This window comes from Desmodus rotundus, chromosome 6 (assembly GCF_022682495.2).
Source record: "Desmodus rotundus isolate HL8 chromosome 6, HLdesRot8A.1, whole genome shotgun sequence".
NCBI lineage: Eukaryota > Metazoa > Chordata > Mammalia > Chiroptera > Phyllostomidae > Desmodus > Desmodus rotundus.
The window spans coordinates 131061507-131079989 of record NC_071392.1 but is presented as its reverse complement, the minus strand read 5'-3'; the positions used below and the strand labels follow the sequence as shown (position 1 = coordinate 131079989).

Genomic DNA, 18483 nt, shown 5'->3' with positions numbered 1-18483 from the left:
TTTTAATGTAATGTACATATCTGATTATGAATAGAATTTTAATTTTTAATGTTGGGTACTGGGATAATCATTACTTATGATGTCTCCAATCATGGTTTTTAAATGATGGATGCTGGATGTAAGAAAAAAAAGTTAAAATTAATTTTTAATGAAATTTCATTATACCACAGCTTTTACCATGATTCTATTATATTCTTAATTTTAGTTTCCTGGTTTTGCACACATAACTGGCCATAAGAGTTTGACAAGCACAGAAATCATGAGAATTCAAAGGGAGACAGACTTTCTCAAGTAAGTAATCTCATTCTCTTCACTATTTCTTAAAACCTTCTAAGACACATTGTGGTCAAAAAGAATTTAAAGATGGGACATAATGGTGTTTGCCCACCCACTGTTTTTTATTAAATTTTTACAGATTTAAAGGCATAACTGACATAAAATAAACTGCACTTATTTAATGAGTACAATTGACATATGCATATAACTTTAAAACTATCACCTCAGTCAAGAAAACGAACAAATCTATCACTTCCAAAAGTGTTGTATCTTTTTGAAATTTCTCTCTTGTGCCCCCCCTCATTCATAGGCAACTGTTGATCTGCTTCTTGTCACTATTAGCTTAGTTTGCATTTGATTTCATATATGAATAGAATGATTCAGTTAGTACTTTTTTTTGCCAGCTTCTTTAATTTAACCTGATTATTTTGAGATTCACCCATGTTGCTACATATATCAAACATTTATTTCTGTTTAATGCTGAATAGTATTAAATTGTAGTGATACATCACAATTTGTTTATCTAGTTACCTATTGACGGATATCAAGGTTGTTTCCAGTTTTTGGTTGTTTCAGATAAAGCTCCTATGGACATTTGTATACAATTAGTCATGTGCCAACACTTTCATTTCAATGAGGTAAATACCTAGCAATGGAATGCCAGGGCCATGTGTTAGGTGCATATTTAACTAAAAAACAAACAAAAAAACAACAACTGTATAACTGTTTTCCAAAGAGGTTGTACCGTTTTACATTCCCACCAGCAGTGTAAGAGAGTTACAGTTCCTCTACATCCTCACAAACACTTTTATTTTTGTTTTTGTTCATTTTAGTGAGATGGCAGATGTGGTTTTTTAAAATCATTTTTTATTTTCAATTATAGTTGGCATATGTTATTGTTATATTAGTTTCAGGTATACACCCCAGTGATTAGACATTACATAACTTAATAAGTGATCATCCCAATAAATCTCACACCCATCTGACACCATACATAGTTATTAGACTGCTATTGACTATTCCCTATGCTGTACTCTACATCTCCATGACTATTCTGTAACAGTCAATTTGTACTTTTTAATCACTTCATCCCTCTGAATCCCAGTCCATCTGGCAACCATCAAAACATTCTCTTTATCTATGATTCTATTTCTGTTCCACTTATTCGTTTGTGTTGTCTTTTAGATTTAATTATTGATAGATATGTATTTATTGCCTTTTTATTACTCATTCATATTTTTGATCTTCTTCTTAAAGAAGATCCTTTAACATTTCATATAATACTGGTTTGTTGGTGATGAACTTTTCTTGTCTGGGAAGCCCTTTATCTGTTTCACTGGGTAGAGTAATTTTGGTTGTAGGTCCTTGTTTTTCATCACTTTGAATATTTCCTGCCAATCCCTTCTGGTCTTCAATGTTTCAATAAAGAAATCAGCTCCCTTGTAAGTAACTAACTGCTTTTCTCTTGTTGCTTTTAGGATTCTTTCTTTGTCTTTAACCTTTGGCATCTTCATTATCATGTGTCTTGCTGTGGACCTCTTTGGGTTTATCTTTTTTGGGACTCTCTGCACTTCCTGGATTTGTATGTCTATTTCCTTTACCAAGTTAGGGAAATTTTCTGTCACTGTATTTTCAAATATGTTTTCAATTTCTTGATCTCTCTTACCTTCCAGCAACCCCCTGATGGAAATATTGATCCACTTGAAGTTGTCCCAGAGGCTTCTTTCTGTTTATTGTTCATAGTTTCTATTTCCTTTTTTGTACTGTTGCAGTTCCCACTCAGTTCCTTGTAGCTAGCTGTCTGTGAGTTCCTTGAGCATCCTTATAACCATTCTTTTGAGTTCTATATTTAATAGTTTGCTTGCCTCCATTTCATTTAGCTCTTTTACTGGAGAGTCTTCTATTCCTTTCGATTATGGGTTCTTACTTTTTCTCCTCATTTTAGGTGACTCTTTTTGTTTGTTTCTATTGTTCCTGATGTTCTACTTTGCTAGCTGTCTTCGTAGTGTGAGTTTCTATGGTAGGAGATTTGTGGGATTCAGTGGTGCAGTCTTTTTGATCTCTTTGTCTGGATACTTTAGGGTTGCCCTTTCTCCTGTTTGAGTGGGCTCTCTTGTTGTACTTGGGTTTTACCCATTGGTGGCTTCTTTGTTGGTGGGTTCTCCCCTCCAGTGGGTTTATTGGTATTCACAACTCCCACCTTGCCTTGTATGAGATCAGGGGCAGGGCAAAGGTGAAATAGAGTAGGACAGCAGTAGAGTATTCTATGGGATTTCAAGTACTAACAAGTAGAGAACAGAGAGGAGGTCCTTTGGAGAAGTACAACAATAACCATGATATTACACCCAACTGGCCACTTTTTATAAAAGGTGAAAAAGAGATAAGACTCTTATTAGAAGGGAAAAAGAATGTGAGCTGACTTGAGAAAGCAGAGCACTTATGCAAGGTTAGATGGTGAGATACAGTGAGGGTAAGGGATAGAAACTCGGTGTAGTGTGTGAGAGAATACAGTTAACCGCAACAGTAATAAAGCTTAGGAAGATGGCAAAATGGATTAAGACCTGGGAAGAGTGCTGTGTGAGATTTGGAATAACAATAATATGATAAATATATAATTTAAATAAAAAGAATAAAAAGTGAAAGACCAAGAGTAGTTTTTGAGTACGACTGAAATGAAAGAAAAATTAGAATGCAATATAAAAGGGAGAATAAAAAAATAATCAAACAATGAAATCAAACAAACAAACAAAAAACTAAACAGAAAGAAGAGAAATTAAAAAAATAAGAGAAAAATAAAAATAAAATAATAAAATAAATTAAAAAATAAAAATAACAAAAAAATAATATAAAATTCAAGTTCTGAAGGATACCAAAGTGAAATTTGTCTCAGCTGTTGGTGTTCCCTTCTGACTTCCTTCAGGATCTATCTTTGATCTTCTCACAGCTCCAGATCTTATTGTCTCACACCTGGGGGGAAAAAAAAGCCTCAAGCTCACTTTAAACCTGCCAAGCAGGTTTTGCTGGTTTTCTTGGATGCTGCAGGCAGAGGGGGCTGAGCTCTGGTTTTTTTTTCCCTTTCCTGTGGTTCTGAGAGTATGGAGGCTCAGTTGGGCTACAATATTCACAGCCTCGGTCTCCAGTGCAGGCCTGCAAAATCTTCTTACCATCCATTTTAAAGCATCCTCTGCAACCTTTGGCTTCCAAACTTCATATCAGCTGGAATTCTGTTGGCTGTTTACTCTGTTCCTCCGAAGATCAGCTAGATGTCCCAGTTGGGTGCAGGAGCAAGTGTGTTCAGCTCCCACCTACCTCGCCACCATCTTCCAACTCCTCCCAAAAATGTCTTTTATTTTATGAAAAAAAACTAAATGGACTTTTTGTACAACACAATACTACTTCGTATATAGCATAAGAACCTTATGATGGTATTGTTACAGAACAGAACTGGGGGGGTTCACAATATACTATTACAGAAAGGACCCCCCTTTTCTCTCTGGGGGTCCCCCCCATATCTACTAGGTTCACTTTGCCCGCCACCAGGGGAAAGATGTCTCTCACTGCCAGAGACTGGTGAAAAGGAAATTATTTATTTAAAAGTTATACAGACTTAGAGTAATGACTTAATGTCTTCATTAAAATACTAAAGTTCTTTAGAATACCCACAGATGTACACAGTCGTTCCTTCTCCCTCTGCCCAGTCTAGGGTACTGTATCTCAGGAAAAGAAGTAGAAGTCCATGATTCAGGCTCCCGGCACCATCAGCTATGTCACCCCCACAGGGTCCCCCCTCCATCAAAGCCATGTGGTTTTCCCCCTACTCCACCAAAGCCACGTGGTCCTTTCTCTTCTCCTCCAATACCCCGTGGTCCTCTGTGTTCTCCTCCAAAACCACGTGGTCCTCTCTCCCTATGGCTGCTGTGCCTGGATTTAAATCCCAGCACCAGTCTTCCTCTGCAGCCCCATTTCCAACTCCTCCTACAATCAGTTACACCTGCCAGCATTCCCTATTCTTCCGGCTTTACTGGGCTTCCATAGTAAGTCTGGGCAGGTGTGGCCCCATGGCATGGAGCCAATCTTATCCAAGCTCTCACACAGGCGCTATAACCAGGGGGAGTTGCTTCCCAGTTACATCTTGAGCAGAAGTCACCTCCATCCCCCTGATTCAAAGCATGCCCACAGCTATTTAACATACCTGTGAAACCAGTTAAAGGTTATAGACATGTTAAATGACCACCCCAGGGGCAAGCTGCAAAGCTGTTGCCATACAAAATAGCTCTGAATGGCCCTTCTCCATGTGTCCCTTCCCCCAGCTCAGGCTTGTGGGGGTGAGGACATTCTATATATATTTTTCTAATATTTCCTGGACACCTTGAGTTCTGGAACCCATTACAAATCCCTATTTGGAGCCCTCCTCTGGGCTGCACCCTGTTTCAGTATATTTCCAATAACTGAAAACCAATAGCTTTTGTGCATTTGTCATACATTTTATTTTACAAATATTACAAACCCCATTATACATTATTACTTTTATTTCATATAATCAATTTTTTGAGGTCCTTTATACTTGCTTATTGTGGTAAAATATGCATAAGTAAAATTTACCAATCTAAGCATTTTAAGTGTAAAATTTCATGACATTAAGAACATTTACAATGTTGGGAAACCATTACCAATATTCATTTTTAGAACTATTTTATTGTTCTAAACAGAACCCACTTCCCATTAAACAATAACTCCCCATTACTCCCTCCAGCCTCTGGTAACCTCTATTCTACTTTCTGTTTCTATGATTGTCTATTCTAGTTACCTCATGGAAGTGGAATCACACAACATTTCTGGATTTTATGGTAATTCTATGTTTAACATTTTGAGGAACTGTTGAACTATTTTCTACAGCAGCTGCGTCATTGTACACTTCCATCAGAAATGCATAAGGGTGTCAGTTTTTTCATATCCTTACAAATACTTATTTTTCATTTTTATTTTTAAAAATTTTTTATTGATTATGCTATTACAGTTTTCCCAATTTCCCCCCTCTATCTTCCCTCCACCCTGACCCCCCAACCCTCCAGCATTCCCCCTCTTAGTTCATGTCCATGGGTTGTACCTATAAGGTCTTTGAGTCCTCTGTTTCCCATTTACCTTATGCCTACTAACCATGCTTCTTCTTTCCTGTACATTTTCCCCCTTATTCCTCCCTTCCCTCTCCTCACTGAAATCCCTCAGTGTGATATCCATTTCTCTGATTCTGTTCCTGTTCTGGTTGTTTGCTTAGTTTTTGTTTTTGTTGTTTTTCTTTTCTTTTAGGTTCATTTGTTGATAGTTGTGTTTGTTGTCTTTTTATTCATATTTTTTATTTTCTTTGGCTTAGATAAGTCCCTTTAACATTTCATATAATAATGGCTTGGTTATGATGAACTCCTTTAACTTGACCTTTTCTGAGAAGCACTTTATCTGCCCTTCCCTTCTAAATGAAAGCTTTGCTGGATACAGTAATCTTGGATGGAGGTCCTTGCCTTTCATGACTGAGTACTTCTTTCCAACCCCCTCTTGCTTGCAAGGTTTGTTTTGAGAAATCAGCTGATAGTCTAATGGGAACTCCTTTGTAGGTAATTCTCTCCTTTCTTCTTGCTGCTTTTAGGATTCTCTCTTTATATTTAATCTTGGGTAACTTAATGATGATGTGCCTTGGTGTGTTCCTCTTTGGGTCCAACTTCTTTGGGACTCTCTGAGCTTCCTGGACTTCCTGGAAGTCTATTTCCTTTGCCAGATTGGGGAAGTTTTCCTTCATTATTTGTTCAAATAGGTTTTCGATTTCTTGCTGTTGATCTTCTCCTTCTGGCACCCTAAATTTGGATATTGGAATGTTTCAGGCTGTCCCAGAAGTTCGTAAGTCTCCCTTCACTTTTCTGAATCCTTGTTTCTTCATGCTGTCCCAGTTGGATGTTTATTTTTCCCTTTTGTTCCAAATCGTTGCTTTGAGTCCTGGTTTCCTTCCTGTCACTGAATATTTTGCTTTATTTCATTTTGGGTATCTTTCATTTGTTTTTTCATTTTTCGACCAAGCTCAATCAGTTCTGTGATCATTTTGATCACCAGGGCTTTAAAATCAGATAGGTTGGGTATCTCCTCACCACTTAGTACTCTTTCTGAGTTTCTGCTCTGTTCTTTCATTTGGGCCATATTTCTTTGTCTCAGCATGCCTGTTAAGTTGTAAGGGGGCAAGGCCTTAGGTATTCACCAGGGCAGGGCAACCCTTTTTGCTGTGCTGTGACACTGCCTGTGAGGGAGGGGCCAGAGAGGGAACAATGCAGCTCTCCTGCTCGTCTGTAGTGCACTTTGCAATGGACTCTCGTGTGAGACTGGGAGCTTCTCCTACCGCCGCAACTGCTATAGCCCACAGCCACCTCTGAGTCCCCTTAAGTCAGCCCTTCCCAAGCAGCCCACTGAGCTGAGTAGCCAGCCTTGTCCCCTAGGTGCACCACGTCACTGCAGTTTTTCTGAGTTGGCCCTTGCGGTCCACTGCCTTACAGGTCTGGTTGTTCTGATTGATTTTTTCTTTAATTTCTTTGTTGTTGGAGTTCTCTGCAGTTTGATTTTCTGGCACTTGTGGTGGTTTATTGATTTCAGATTGGTTGTTATCCTCATTTTGGTTGTGCGAGGAAGCAAAGGGTCTCTACCTATGCCTCCATCTTGGCTGGAACTCCTCTCATTTTTCTGATAATAGCTATCCTGATTAATATAAAGTGGTATCTCATTGTGGCTTTGATTTATATTTCCCTAATGGCAAGTTATATTGAGCATCTTTTCATGTGCTTCTTGGATATTTGTATATCTTCTTTGGAGAAATGTCTATTCAAGTCTTTTGCTTACTTTTTTATGTTGTTTGTTTTTTGTTAAGTTGTAGTTCTTTATGTATTCTGGACATTAATCCCTTATTAAGCATTAATAGCAGTATGATTTAGGAATATTTTCTCCCATTTGTAGGTTGTCTTTTCACTCCCTTGACATTGTCCTGAGATACACGAAAGTTTTTAATTTTGATCACATCCTGTTTATTTCTTCTTTTGTTGACAATGCTGTTTGTAGGATATCCAAGAAATCATTGCCAAATCTAGTGTCATGAAGATTGTCCTTTATGTGTTCTTCTAAGATGTTCATAGATTTACCTTTTGCATTCAGATTTTTGATCCACTTTGGGTTGGTTTTTGTATATGGTGTAAGGTAAGGAGCCAGTTTCATTCTTTTGCTTGTGAATATCCAGTTTTCCTAGCACCATTGTTAAAAAGTTGTCCTTTCCCCATTGAATGGTGTTCACATTCTTGCCAAAAATCATTTGACTATATATGCAAAGGTTTATTTCTGGGTTGTCTATTCCATTGGTCCACATGTCTGTCCTTATGTTAGAACAATACAACTTTTATTAATTAGCTTTGTAGTAAATTTTGAAATCAGGAAGTGTGAGCCATCCAACTTTGTTGTTCTTTTTTTAAGACTGTTTTGACTATTTTGGGTTCCTTGAGCTTCCATATGAATTTAGGATGAGTTTTTCTTTCTGCAAAAAAAGGTCATTGAAGGTTTGATAGGGATTGCATTAAACCTGTAGATTGCTTTGGGTAGTATGTTCATCTTAATATTATTAAGTATTCTGATTCATGAATACAAGATGTCTTTCCTTTTATTTGTCTTTTTTAATTTCTTCCTGAGAAGTTTTATAATTTTCATTGCACAAGTCTTTTACCTCCTTGGTTAAATTGATTCCTAAATATTTTATTTTATTTTTCTAATACTATAATAAATGTAATTGTTTTCTTAATTTCCTTTTCAAATTGTTCATAGGAATACGACAGATTTTTTGTGTGTTGATTATTCTATCCTACCACTTCTAAATTTACTTAGTAGCTCTAATGATTTACTTGTGTGTGTATATTCTTTAGGATTTTCTACATATAAGATCATATCATCTGTGAACAGAGATCATTTTACATCTTTCTTTCCAGTTGGATACCTTTTATTTATTTTTTCTTGCTTAATTCCTTTGGTTAGAAATTTCAATATTATGTTGGATAGAAACAGGGAATGTGGGTATCCTTGAATTGTTATTGATCTTAGAGGAAAAGCTTTCATCTTTCCACCATTGAGTATGAATTAGCTTTGGGTTTTTTGTATGGGGTCTTCAGCACATTGAGGATGTTTCCAAGCCAGAGCTTTACTGACAGTGACCCCCTAGAGTGCCACACAGACTGGGCTCAATGCTCAGATAGGAAGTCTGAAAAGTGCCATGTAGACATTACTGGAATTCCCTAGGCTTATCCTCATAAATCCAATACCAAATCCAATGTGATAGGACAAGTCAGATCCTATCACATAAGTGGGATCAAGGCTGCTGATAACTTCAGATGCAGTCAGGAAGTGAGATATGGCAAAGGTAAAGGATACAGGTAAAGGATACCAGTGGTTCCAGGTATGAGGCCAGTTTGTGATAAAATGACTAGAGAACTTGTTCTATAGCCTTTAAGAGTGTTCTTTTTGTATTTTTAAAAATTTTTAAAAACATCTTGAACACTTTTAGATTTTCACCTGACTTCTTAATGTGAACCCATCAGAACAAGGCCAATCAGGAACCTCTTCTGTTGCAGGTGTGCCCAGTGTCTTGCCCCCCGCCCATCTGATCCCTTTGCTCACTTCTGTCAGGAATGTGGCTCTCCTGTCCCACCAATATTTGGTTGTCGTCTCCCACCTCCAGAAGGAGCTCAGGTGAGCAGCACAGTCCTTAAAAGATTCTTTCATTGGTTTATCTGATCTTTATTTGCAGCAGTAGCATAATACCTGGCATACACAAACCACAAACATAAATAACTTTTGAAAATATTACTGCAAGATTAACCTTTTACTACCCAAATGGAAAAACTGTTTGCAATGCCTGATCCTTTGTGTGTGGCCTTATAGAAGCACAGGCTCAAAAAGAGAGAGAAATCTTATTGTTTCAATGGTGCATCCATGGATAAAGATGAGTTTCCTACTTGTATGATATTTCTGTTCATAACCTGGGTAAATAAGGAAGTATATTTTAGAAATAAATGAGATATATTAATTACAACTCTAGATCGTAATAAAGCACATCATTCTGACCAAAGAAGCTGTTTATATTGACTGTAAATAGATCAGAATACCTAGATTAAGTTTAAGTCAAGGGATCCCTGGGACTTCTGGTCAAGATGGTGGCATAGGTAAATATGGCTCGCTTCCTCACACAACAAATCAAAATTTCAACTACTATAGAATAACCATTATTCAAAACTGCCATAAATCAAGCTGAAAGGCCTACAACTGCAAAATTAAAAAAGAAGCCACATCGAGACTAGATGGAGGGTGGAGGCACTTAATGAGCCAGTCCCACACACATGTTTGGTGGATAAAAATTGGAAGGTAAATCTCAGGAGTGAGGAGCCCCAGACCCACAGCAGGCCCTCCTCCAGTGCCAGGAACAGAAGTCCCCATAACTTCTAGCTGTAAAAACAAGTGGGGATTGAGGCTGAGGAAGACAGAAACTCCTGGAGTACCAGGCAGTTCCTCTTAAAGGACCCATGCACGGACTTACTTGGATTCACTCCCACTGAGAGCAGCAGATTGAAAGGTACCAGTGACATATGTGAAGAAACTGAATTGTCCAGCATCAGGGCGAGAGCAGGGGTGCAGCTTTTTCCTAGACAGAAGTGCTGGTAGAGGCCATTGTTCCTTTGATGAGTCCTCTCCTCACAGAACAGGCAGGCCAGCACCATATCTGTGACTTTATTGATCTGGCTCACACAGTTCTCCCTACCCTGATGATTCCCGGAGGCCCAGTCATACCCAACTTTCGGCCCACCAGAGCTGTATCCAGTGACTTTTCCATATGAATGACTTGTCTTGCCTCATGCTTCAGATTTTCCTAAGTCTTTCAAACAAACAGCATCCAGCCTCAACAAGCCCTGTACCTCTTGCTAAGTGGCCCCAGGCCTGGCAGTAGCAGCAGCCAGCCTTGGTTCTCAGCTTGGCCTCACCTAGGCACCTCCAAGCCCAGCATAGCTAGCAGCCATCTGCAGATCACTCTGTAGCTTATGCCTGGAGGCCCTGGACAGAACACAGGCAGTGACTGACTTTGGACATGTCAACATCAGTCAAGGCTCAACTACAAGATGAGGGTATACACAGACCACAAGGTGGGCACACTTGAGGACCCACCGAAGGTAATAGGGGAGGCTGTGCCACTAGACCCTAAAGGACACCTACTATATTAGCCACTCTACCAAGCCTGGGTGACATAGCCTAATGCATAGAAACACAGGGAGGCTGCCAAAAGGAGGACATAAGAAACATGGATCAAATGAAAGAACAAAACAAAACTCCAGAAAAATAACTAAACAAAATGGAGACAAGCAAGCTACTAGATGCACAGTTCAAAATTATAAGGATGCTCATTGAACTTAGCAAGGCCCTCAACAGCATGAAAAAGAACCAGTCAGAAATGAAGAATACACTAATTGAAATAAAGAACATTTACAGGGAATCAACAGTAGATTACATGAAGTAGAGGATAAATCAGAAATTTGGAATATAAGGAAGCAACAAACACCCATTCAAAACAGAAAGAAGAAAAACAGTCCAAAAAAAAAAAAAAAAAAACAAGTATGGTATAAGGAGCCACTGGGATGACTTCAAGCATACCAACCTTTGCATCATTGGAGTGTCAGAAGGAGAATATGGAGAGCAAGAAATTGAAAACTGAGCAACTTCTGGCCAAGATGTAGGCATAGGTAAACACACTGTGTCTCCTTGCACAACCAAAAGAAGGACAACAACAAATCTAAACAAAAAACAACCAGAACTGCCAGATTCTGGATTTTGGACAGCCCGGCCAAAAAGATAAATAGTACCTGGAACTTGTCGTCTTAGTTATCGTTCATTTGTTTGTTTGCATCACGATGGCTCTTCCTTCAGGATTTTACATCCAGTTCTTCCACAGACTCCTTGCTAGTGGTTCCCTAATCTAAATGTTATTAGAGGCACTTCCGGCCAAGGTGAAGGCATAGGCAGACATACTGTGCCTCCTTGCACAAGCAAAAGAAGGACAACAACAAATTTAAAAACAAAACATGACCAAAACTGCCAGAAAATCAAACTGTCTGGAAGTCCAACAAACAAGGAGTTGAAGAAGAAACATTCATCCAGACCAGTAGGAGGGGCAGAGATAGGCAGCTGAGTGGACATGACTCATGGCAAGGTGGTGGCTGGAGGAGTGGGGTGGGTGAGTCTGTGGCTGGCAGACTGGGCGGTCCCACATTTGTGTGCAGATGAACTGGGAGGAACAACTGGGGAGCAAGACAGACTGTGCAACCCAGGGTTCCAGTGAGGGGAAATAAAGCCTCAAAATCTCTGACTAAAAAAACCTGTGAGGGTTGAGGCAGAGGGAGAAACTCCCAGCCTCACAGGAGGTTCATTGGAGAGACCCACAGGATCCTAGAATGTACACAAACCCACCTACTTGGTAATCAGCATCGGAAGGGCCCAATTTGCTTGTGGGTAGCAGCAGAAGTGACTAAAAGCTGACAGAGAGCTGAACAAGCTGCATTATTCCCTCTCAGACCCCTCTCCCTCATACAGCACCACAATGCAGCAATGTGGGTTCCCTTGACCTGGCAAATTCCTAAGGCTCCTCCACTTACTACATAACAGGCATACCAAGACAAAAAAAATGGCCCAAATGAAAGAACAGATCAAAGCTCCGGAAAAAATACAACGAAGTGAGGAAAAGATAGCCTACCTATGAGATGCACAGTTCAAAACACTGGTAATCAGGATGCTCACAAAATTGGTTAAGTATGGTCACAAAATGGAGTAAAAAATGAAGGCTATAAAAAGACAGAATCATGGATTCAGAGAATGTTTGGATGGTTGCTATATGGAAAGGGGGTAAGGGAGAGTGGATGAAGAAGTGAGGGAATTAAATAGTACAAATAGGTAGTTACAGAATAGCTATGGGGATGTAAAATACAATATAGGAAATGGAGTAGCCAAAGAACCAACACATGACCTATGGATATGAACAATGGTGTGGGGATTGCCTGAGAGAGTGGGGGGTGTAAGTGGAGGGGGTAAGGGTAAAAATTGGGATAACCGTAGTACCATAATCAATAAAATATAATTTTAAAAAGGAATGAAAAAATAATGACAGAAGTTTCCTAATTTGGTGAAGGAAATAGCGATACAAATCCAGGAAGTTCAGAGAATCCCAACCAAATGAACTTAAAGAGGCTCACACCAAGTCACATTATAATTAAAATGCCAAAGGTTAAAGACAAAGAGAAAATCTTAAAAGTAGCAAGAGTAAAGCTGTTAGTTACTTCCAACTGAGCCACCATAAAACTGTCAGCTTATTTCTCAAAAGAAACTTTGCAGGCTAGAAGGGATTTTCAAGAAATACTTGAAGTGATGAAAATGAAGAACCTGCAGTCAAAATTACTCTTCCCAGCAAAGCTGTAATTTTGAATTGAAGGACAGATAAAGTGCTTCACAGTCTAGAAAAAGCTAAAGGAGATCATCACCACCAAACTGGTATTATATGAAATATCAAGTGGTCTTTTTTAAGAAGAAGAATATAAAACATATGAACAATAAAATCGCAATAAATCCATATCTATCTACAATTGATTCTAAAAATAAAATAAACAAAAGAGAAACAGAATCATAGATACAGAGAATGTTTTTACAGTTGCTGGATGGAGAGTGGTCAGGTCAGTGGGCCAAAAAGGTGAAGGGATCAGAAGTACAAATTGGTTGTTACAGAATAGTCATGGGATGTAAAGTACAGCACAGGGAATATAGTAGCCAAAGAATATATATGCATGACCCATGTACATGGACAATGTGTGATAGCCTGAGGGTGTGGGGGCAGGCTATGTGGAAGGGTGTAAAGGACGATAAATTGGGACAACTATAATGGCATAAACACACAAAAAATATTTTAAAGTTTTAGCCAAGTATAGATTATAATTGATATTATCCTACCAATAAATTTATAGTTAGTTAGAAAACATAATTGGCTTACTAAAAATCAATATGCTCACAAAAATGTATTCATCTTTTATGTACTTGATACTTCAGGTTTTTTAAATAAAAGGATCTGTGAAATGACCATAAATTTGAAAAATCAGAATTTTAAAAGGTAGTCACTAAGATGGAGGCATAGGTAAACGTGCCTTGCCTGCTTATACAACTACAGCAAAAAAAAAATACAACTAGACTACAAAGCAAATGTAACCCAGAATTATTTGAAAATTGAGCTTTGGGGAAGTCCAACAACCAGGGATTTAAAGAAGCTACATTCATCCAGATGGGTAGGAGGGGCTGGGACACAGAGAGGTGTGCAAAGGTAGAGAGGTGTGGAGAGATGCATAGACGTGGAGGGGCATGGAGAGGCACCGAGATGGGAATGCACAGTCCCACATCTATGTGTGGTGGATAAAAATCTGGACAGATACCTCAGGAGCCAGGGATCCCAGCCCCAGACCCAACAACCCAGACCAGGGTTTCAGTGCCAGAAAGATAAGTCCCCATAACTTCTGGCTGTAAAAATCAGTAGTGGTTGGGGTGGAATTCACCAGTAGTGGTGGCAGAAACTGCAGGATTCTCAAGGGATTCCTCTTAAAGGGCCCACAATGGAATTAGGACTCATCCCCCTGGGATTCAGCACCAGGGCAACAGCTGGAAGGGCACCAGTGGCATACAGGGAGAAAGTGAAATGATTGCCAACAGGGCAAGTGCTGGGAGATAGCTTTCTCCAGGGCAAAACTTCAGAGGCCAGACAGCAGCATTGTCCCCTCTCAGAGGCCTCCCACACATAAAGCAACAGAGGGTTAGCAGGGGTGGCCCTGCTCTGACAATTACCTAAGGCTCTGCCCTATACAACTTAACAGGTGTGCTTTTCTACAATAAGCCACACTAAAAAGACAGGGAGTCAAAGAAGCTTTACCTAAGATACAGAAACAAACATAAGGAGGCTGCCAAAGGGAGGAGACAAAGAAATATGGCCGGTCCAAATGAACAGAACAAAACTCCTGAAAGAGAACTAAATGAAATGGAGATAAGCAATCTATCAGATGCACAGTTCAAAACACTGGTTATCAGGATGCTCCAGGAACTCAATGGGTATGTCAACAGCATAAAAAAAAAAAAAAAAAAAGACCCAGGCAGAAATGAAATTTGCAGTAATTGAAATAAAGAAAAATCTACAGGGAACTAATAATGGAGGGGATGAAGCCAAGAATCAAATCAATGATTTAGAACACAAGGAAGGAAAAAGCATTCAATCGGAACAGCAGGAAGAAAAAGGAATTCAAAGAAACAAGAATAGGCTTAGGAACTTCTGGGACATCTTTAAATGTACCTACATCTGAATCATAGGGGAGCCAGAGGAGAAGAGGGAGAGGAAGAAATTGAAAATTTATTTGAAAAAATAATGAAAGAAAACTTCCCTAATTTGGTGAAGGAAGTAGACATACAAGTCCAGGAAGCACAAAGAGTCCCAAACAAGTTGGACTAAAGAGGACTACACCAAGATACATCATAATTAAAATGCCAAAGTTTATAGATAAAGAGAGAATCTTAAAAGCAGAAGAAAAAAAAGGCAGAATTACCTGCAAAGGCATTCCCATAAGACTGTCAGCTGATATCCCAAAAGAAACTTTGCAGGCTAAAAGGTACTGGCAAGAAGTATTCAAAGTGATGAAAAATAAGGACCTACAACCTAGATTACTCTATCTGAAAAAGCTACCATTTAGAATTGAAGAGCAGATAATGTGCTTCACAGACAAGACAAAACTAAAGGAATTCATCATCACCAGGCCATTATTATGTGAAATGCTAAAGGGAATTTTCTATGAAAAAGATCAAAATGATGAACATTAAAATGGAAATAAATTCACAACTAAAAGTATAAATAAGTATATAAGTAAAAATGAAAAAGTAACTAAGGAGAAAGATAGTAAGAAAAAGTGGCTAATTCAGTGAATTCAAAGTCTAGAGTTTTAAAATTAAGTTACGACTTCAAGCAAGGGGTTAGATATTAAATGGACATGCTGTAGAAGTTAATTTAATTTACTTCTATGATATGTTTAAAACACCTGGACAAGATAATGCAACAAATAAAATGAAAACAGCTCCCAGTGGTTTGAAATGGGTCTTTTAAAATTATTTCTTTTTGAGATTTCCTTTTTTTTTCAGACTATTCTTATTATACTTTCTTTACTTTTTAAAGATTTTATGTATCTATTTTTAGAGAGAGGGGAAGGAAAAGAGAAAGATTGATGTGTGAGGTGCCTCTTGTGCATCCCCTGCTGGGGACCTGACCTGCAACCCAGGCATGTGCCCTGAATAGGAATCGAACTGGCAACACTTTAGTCTGCAGGCCGGTGCTTATCCACTGAGCCACTCCAGCCAGGGATTTTCTTTAGTTTTTAAAACATGGTTTCCTTTAGTTCTTTGAATATTTTTCTATCTATTTTGAAGACTTTGCCTGTTTTTTCCCTTATATATGAGTCTCATAGAAACATTTCTCTCTCTCTTTTTTTTTTGCATGTCTCATAGATTTGTAAAAACTTTTGGACATTGTAGGTAATAATTGTAGGTAAAATATTGTAGGTAAAATGTAATAATTGTAGGTAAAATATTGTAAGTAAAAATATTGTAATTATTCCAGATTTTGACTTTTTGTCTTAGTGGCATCATTTTGTTTTGTTTTTTTACTTGCATTAAATCTTTTCATGTCTGTCTTCCTTCCAATTTCCAATCATTGATATCAGGCTCTACCGTGCTGATAAAACTAGAGGAGGATGGGAATGGCCCCATGCAAGAGCCACGCAGACTTGTGTTCTTGTTTGAAGTTCAGTACTTTTTAGTTTGTTGTTTGTCTTCGATTGATGTCTAGAGTCTGAATAGTTGGTTTTGACAGTTTTACCAACTTCATAATTGCTTTTTTGGAGAGAGCATTTGTCAACTTCCTCTATTGTACTGGAAAATATTTTTTCTTTTGTTTGTTTGTTTTTATATTTCTGTTTTCTGCAATAAACATGGTTTTACTCTTAATATGCAAGAATAAGAATAAAGGTAATTATTAAAAATTTTTTACAAAATTGAATTAAACCCTACATTCTAAGATTTACTTATATCTTCAGTTTTTGCATTCCAGGACAAACTTGACCTCTTTCTTTGTACAGATGGGCTTCTGTGCAGAATGTAGAAGTATGGTGCCCATGAATACTCCCATCTGTGTGGTGTGTGAGGCTCCTCTTGCTCTGCAGCTGCAACCACAGGCCAGCCTCCACTTGAAGGTAATGATATGCAATTTTGTAAAAACATGAATAAAATATATAGAAAGTAATGTTTGAATAATTAAATGTCCTTCTTTAGCTGATGGAATTGGCTAACGATTAATAAGCCAATATCTGTGAACAGAATCAACTAAAATTTTTGGAAAAGCATGCTGTCCAAAAGTTTAACTTATCAATGGTGTCTGTAATGTTAAGAGGAATACATAGAAATGTGTTCCCTGAACATGGATTTAGAGGACAAATTGCACTATACCTAACTTAGACAATTTTTTTACTTGCTGTATTTAAACTTGAACATTGCAATAAATGTTAACTTTTAATATTGCTCTTAAAGTGGCTTCATGCTTTTGTTTGCCTTATTTTCACAGTTCTTGCTTAGAGGAACATGTATTTCTTATTCTCTGTTTTCAAGGAGAAAGTAATCTGCCACACCTGTGGCACAGGGACTCCTGCCCACCTGAAATACTGTGTCACCTGTGAGAGAGCCCTGCCTTCATCACAAGGGGTAGGTCAACTGCATGTGCCAGTCTCATATTTAGTGACTACTAAATGTACAGTGTTAATGATAATGAATAAATATAATCTGCAGAGCAGGGAGGAAGTGGGAGGAGGGAGAGGGACAAAAAAACATCCTCTCATGGTAAACTGAAAGCAACTTTTCTATATGTGGAGAGAACTTTACTGGTTCACCAATCAAAAATTGTTTTCAAAGTCTTCACATCAAGAGGATTCAATAAAATTCATGATTTCTTACCATTTTGTTTAGTAATTTTTCACAGAAGGCAGCCAGTGGGTAATGGACTCATTCACATGTCATTTACAGCAAATATGTCTTTATTGGCTGTGCCATGCCATTTTTTTTTTACTTTTTAAAATTTATTTATTTATTGTTGTTCAAGTACAGCTGTCTCCATTTTCACCCCACCATGCCCCCGAATCCCCCATCCCCGCCTCCCAACCTCTAACCTAACCCCTTTTATTTTGTCCATGTGTCCTTATACATGTTCCTGATGGCCCTTCCCTGCCACTATCCCTTCCTACCTCCTCTCTAGTTACTGTCAGTGTGTTCTTTATTTCAGTGTCTCTGGTTGTATTTTGCTTGCTTGCTTGTTTTGTTGATTAGGTTCCACTTATAGATGAAGTAATATGGTATTTGTCTTTCACTACCTGGCTTATTTCACTTAGCATAATGCTCTCCAGTGCCATCCAGACTATGGTGAAGGGTAGGAGCTCCTTTCTCTCTGCTGTGTAGAATTCCATTGTGTAAATGTACCATAGTTTTTGGATCCACTCATTTGCTGATGGGCACTTAGGTTGCTTCCAGCACTTGGCTATTGTAAATTGTGTTGCTATGAACATTGAGGTGCATAGGTTCTTTTGGATTGGTGTTTCAGGATTCTTAGGGTATAATCCCAGCAGTGGTATTGCTGGGACAAAAGGCAGTTCCATTTTTAGATTTTTGAGGAAATTCCATACTGTTTTCCACAGTGGTTGCACCAGTCTGCATTCCCACCAACATTGTACTAGGGTTCTCTTTCCTCCACCTCTTCCACACTTGTTTGTTGATTTGTTTACAATGGCCACTCTGACCAGTGTAAAATGGTGTCTCATTGTGGTTTCAATTTGCATCTTTCTGATGGCTAGTGATGCTGAGCATCCTTTCATATGTCTCTGGGACCTCTGTATGTCCTGCTTGGAGAAGAGTCTGTTCAGGTCCTTTGCCCATTTTTTAATTGAATTGTTTGTCTTCCTGGTGTGGAGTTGTGTGAGTTCTTTATATATTTTGGAGGTCAAACCTTTGCCTGAGGTATCATTGGCAAATATGTTTTCTCATACACTT

General features: G+C 38.5%; 1 protein-coding gene across 4 annotated transcripts in view; it reads left to right on the top strand.

Annotated features, from left to right (window-relative positions):
• Nucleotides 1-18483, top strand: part of DZANK1 (double zinc ribbon and ankyrin repeat domains 1) — a 103032-nt gene that overhangs the window by 37726 nt on the left and 46823 nt on the right. For 3 of the 4 annotated variants that reach the window (XM_053927045.1, XM_045194917.2, XM_045194916.3), the window contains exons 7-10: nucleotides 206-291; nucleotides 8916-9033; nucleotides 16488-16643; nucleotides 17056-17148. In XM_053927045.1, the coding sequence (XP_053783020.1) occupies nucleotides 206-291; nucleotides 8916-9033; nucleotides 16488-16643; nucleotides 17056-17148 (453 nt within the window). The remainder of the gene's footprint in view (nucleotides 1-205; nucleotides 292-8915; nucleotides 9034-16487; nucleotides 16644-17055; nucleotides 17149-18483) is intronic. The other variant, XM_053927044.2, reaches the window with a different exon arrangement.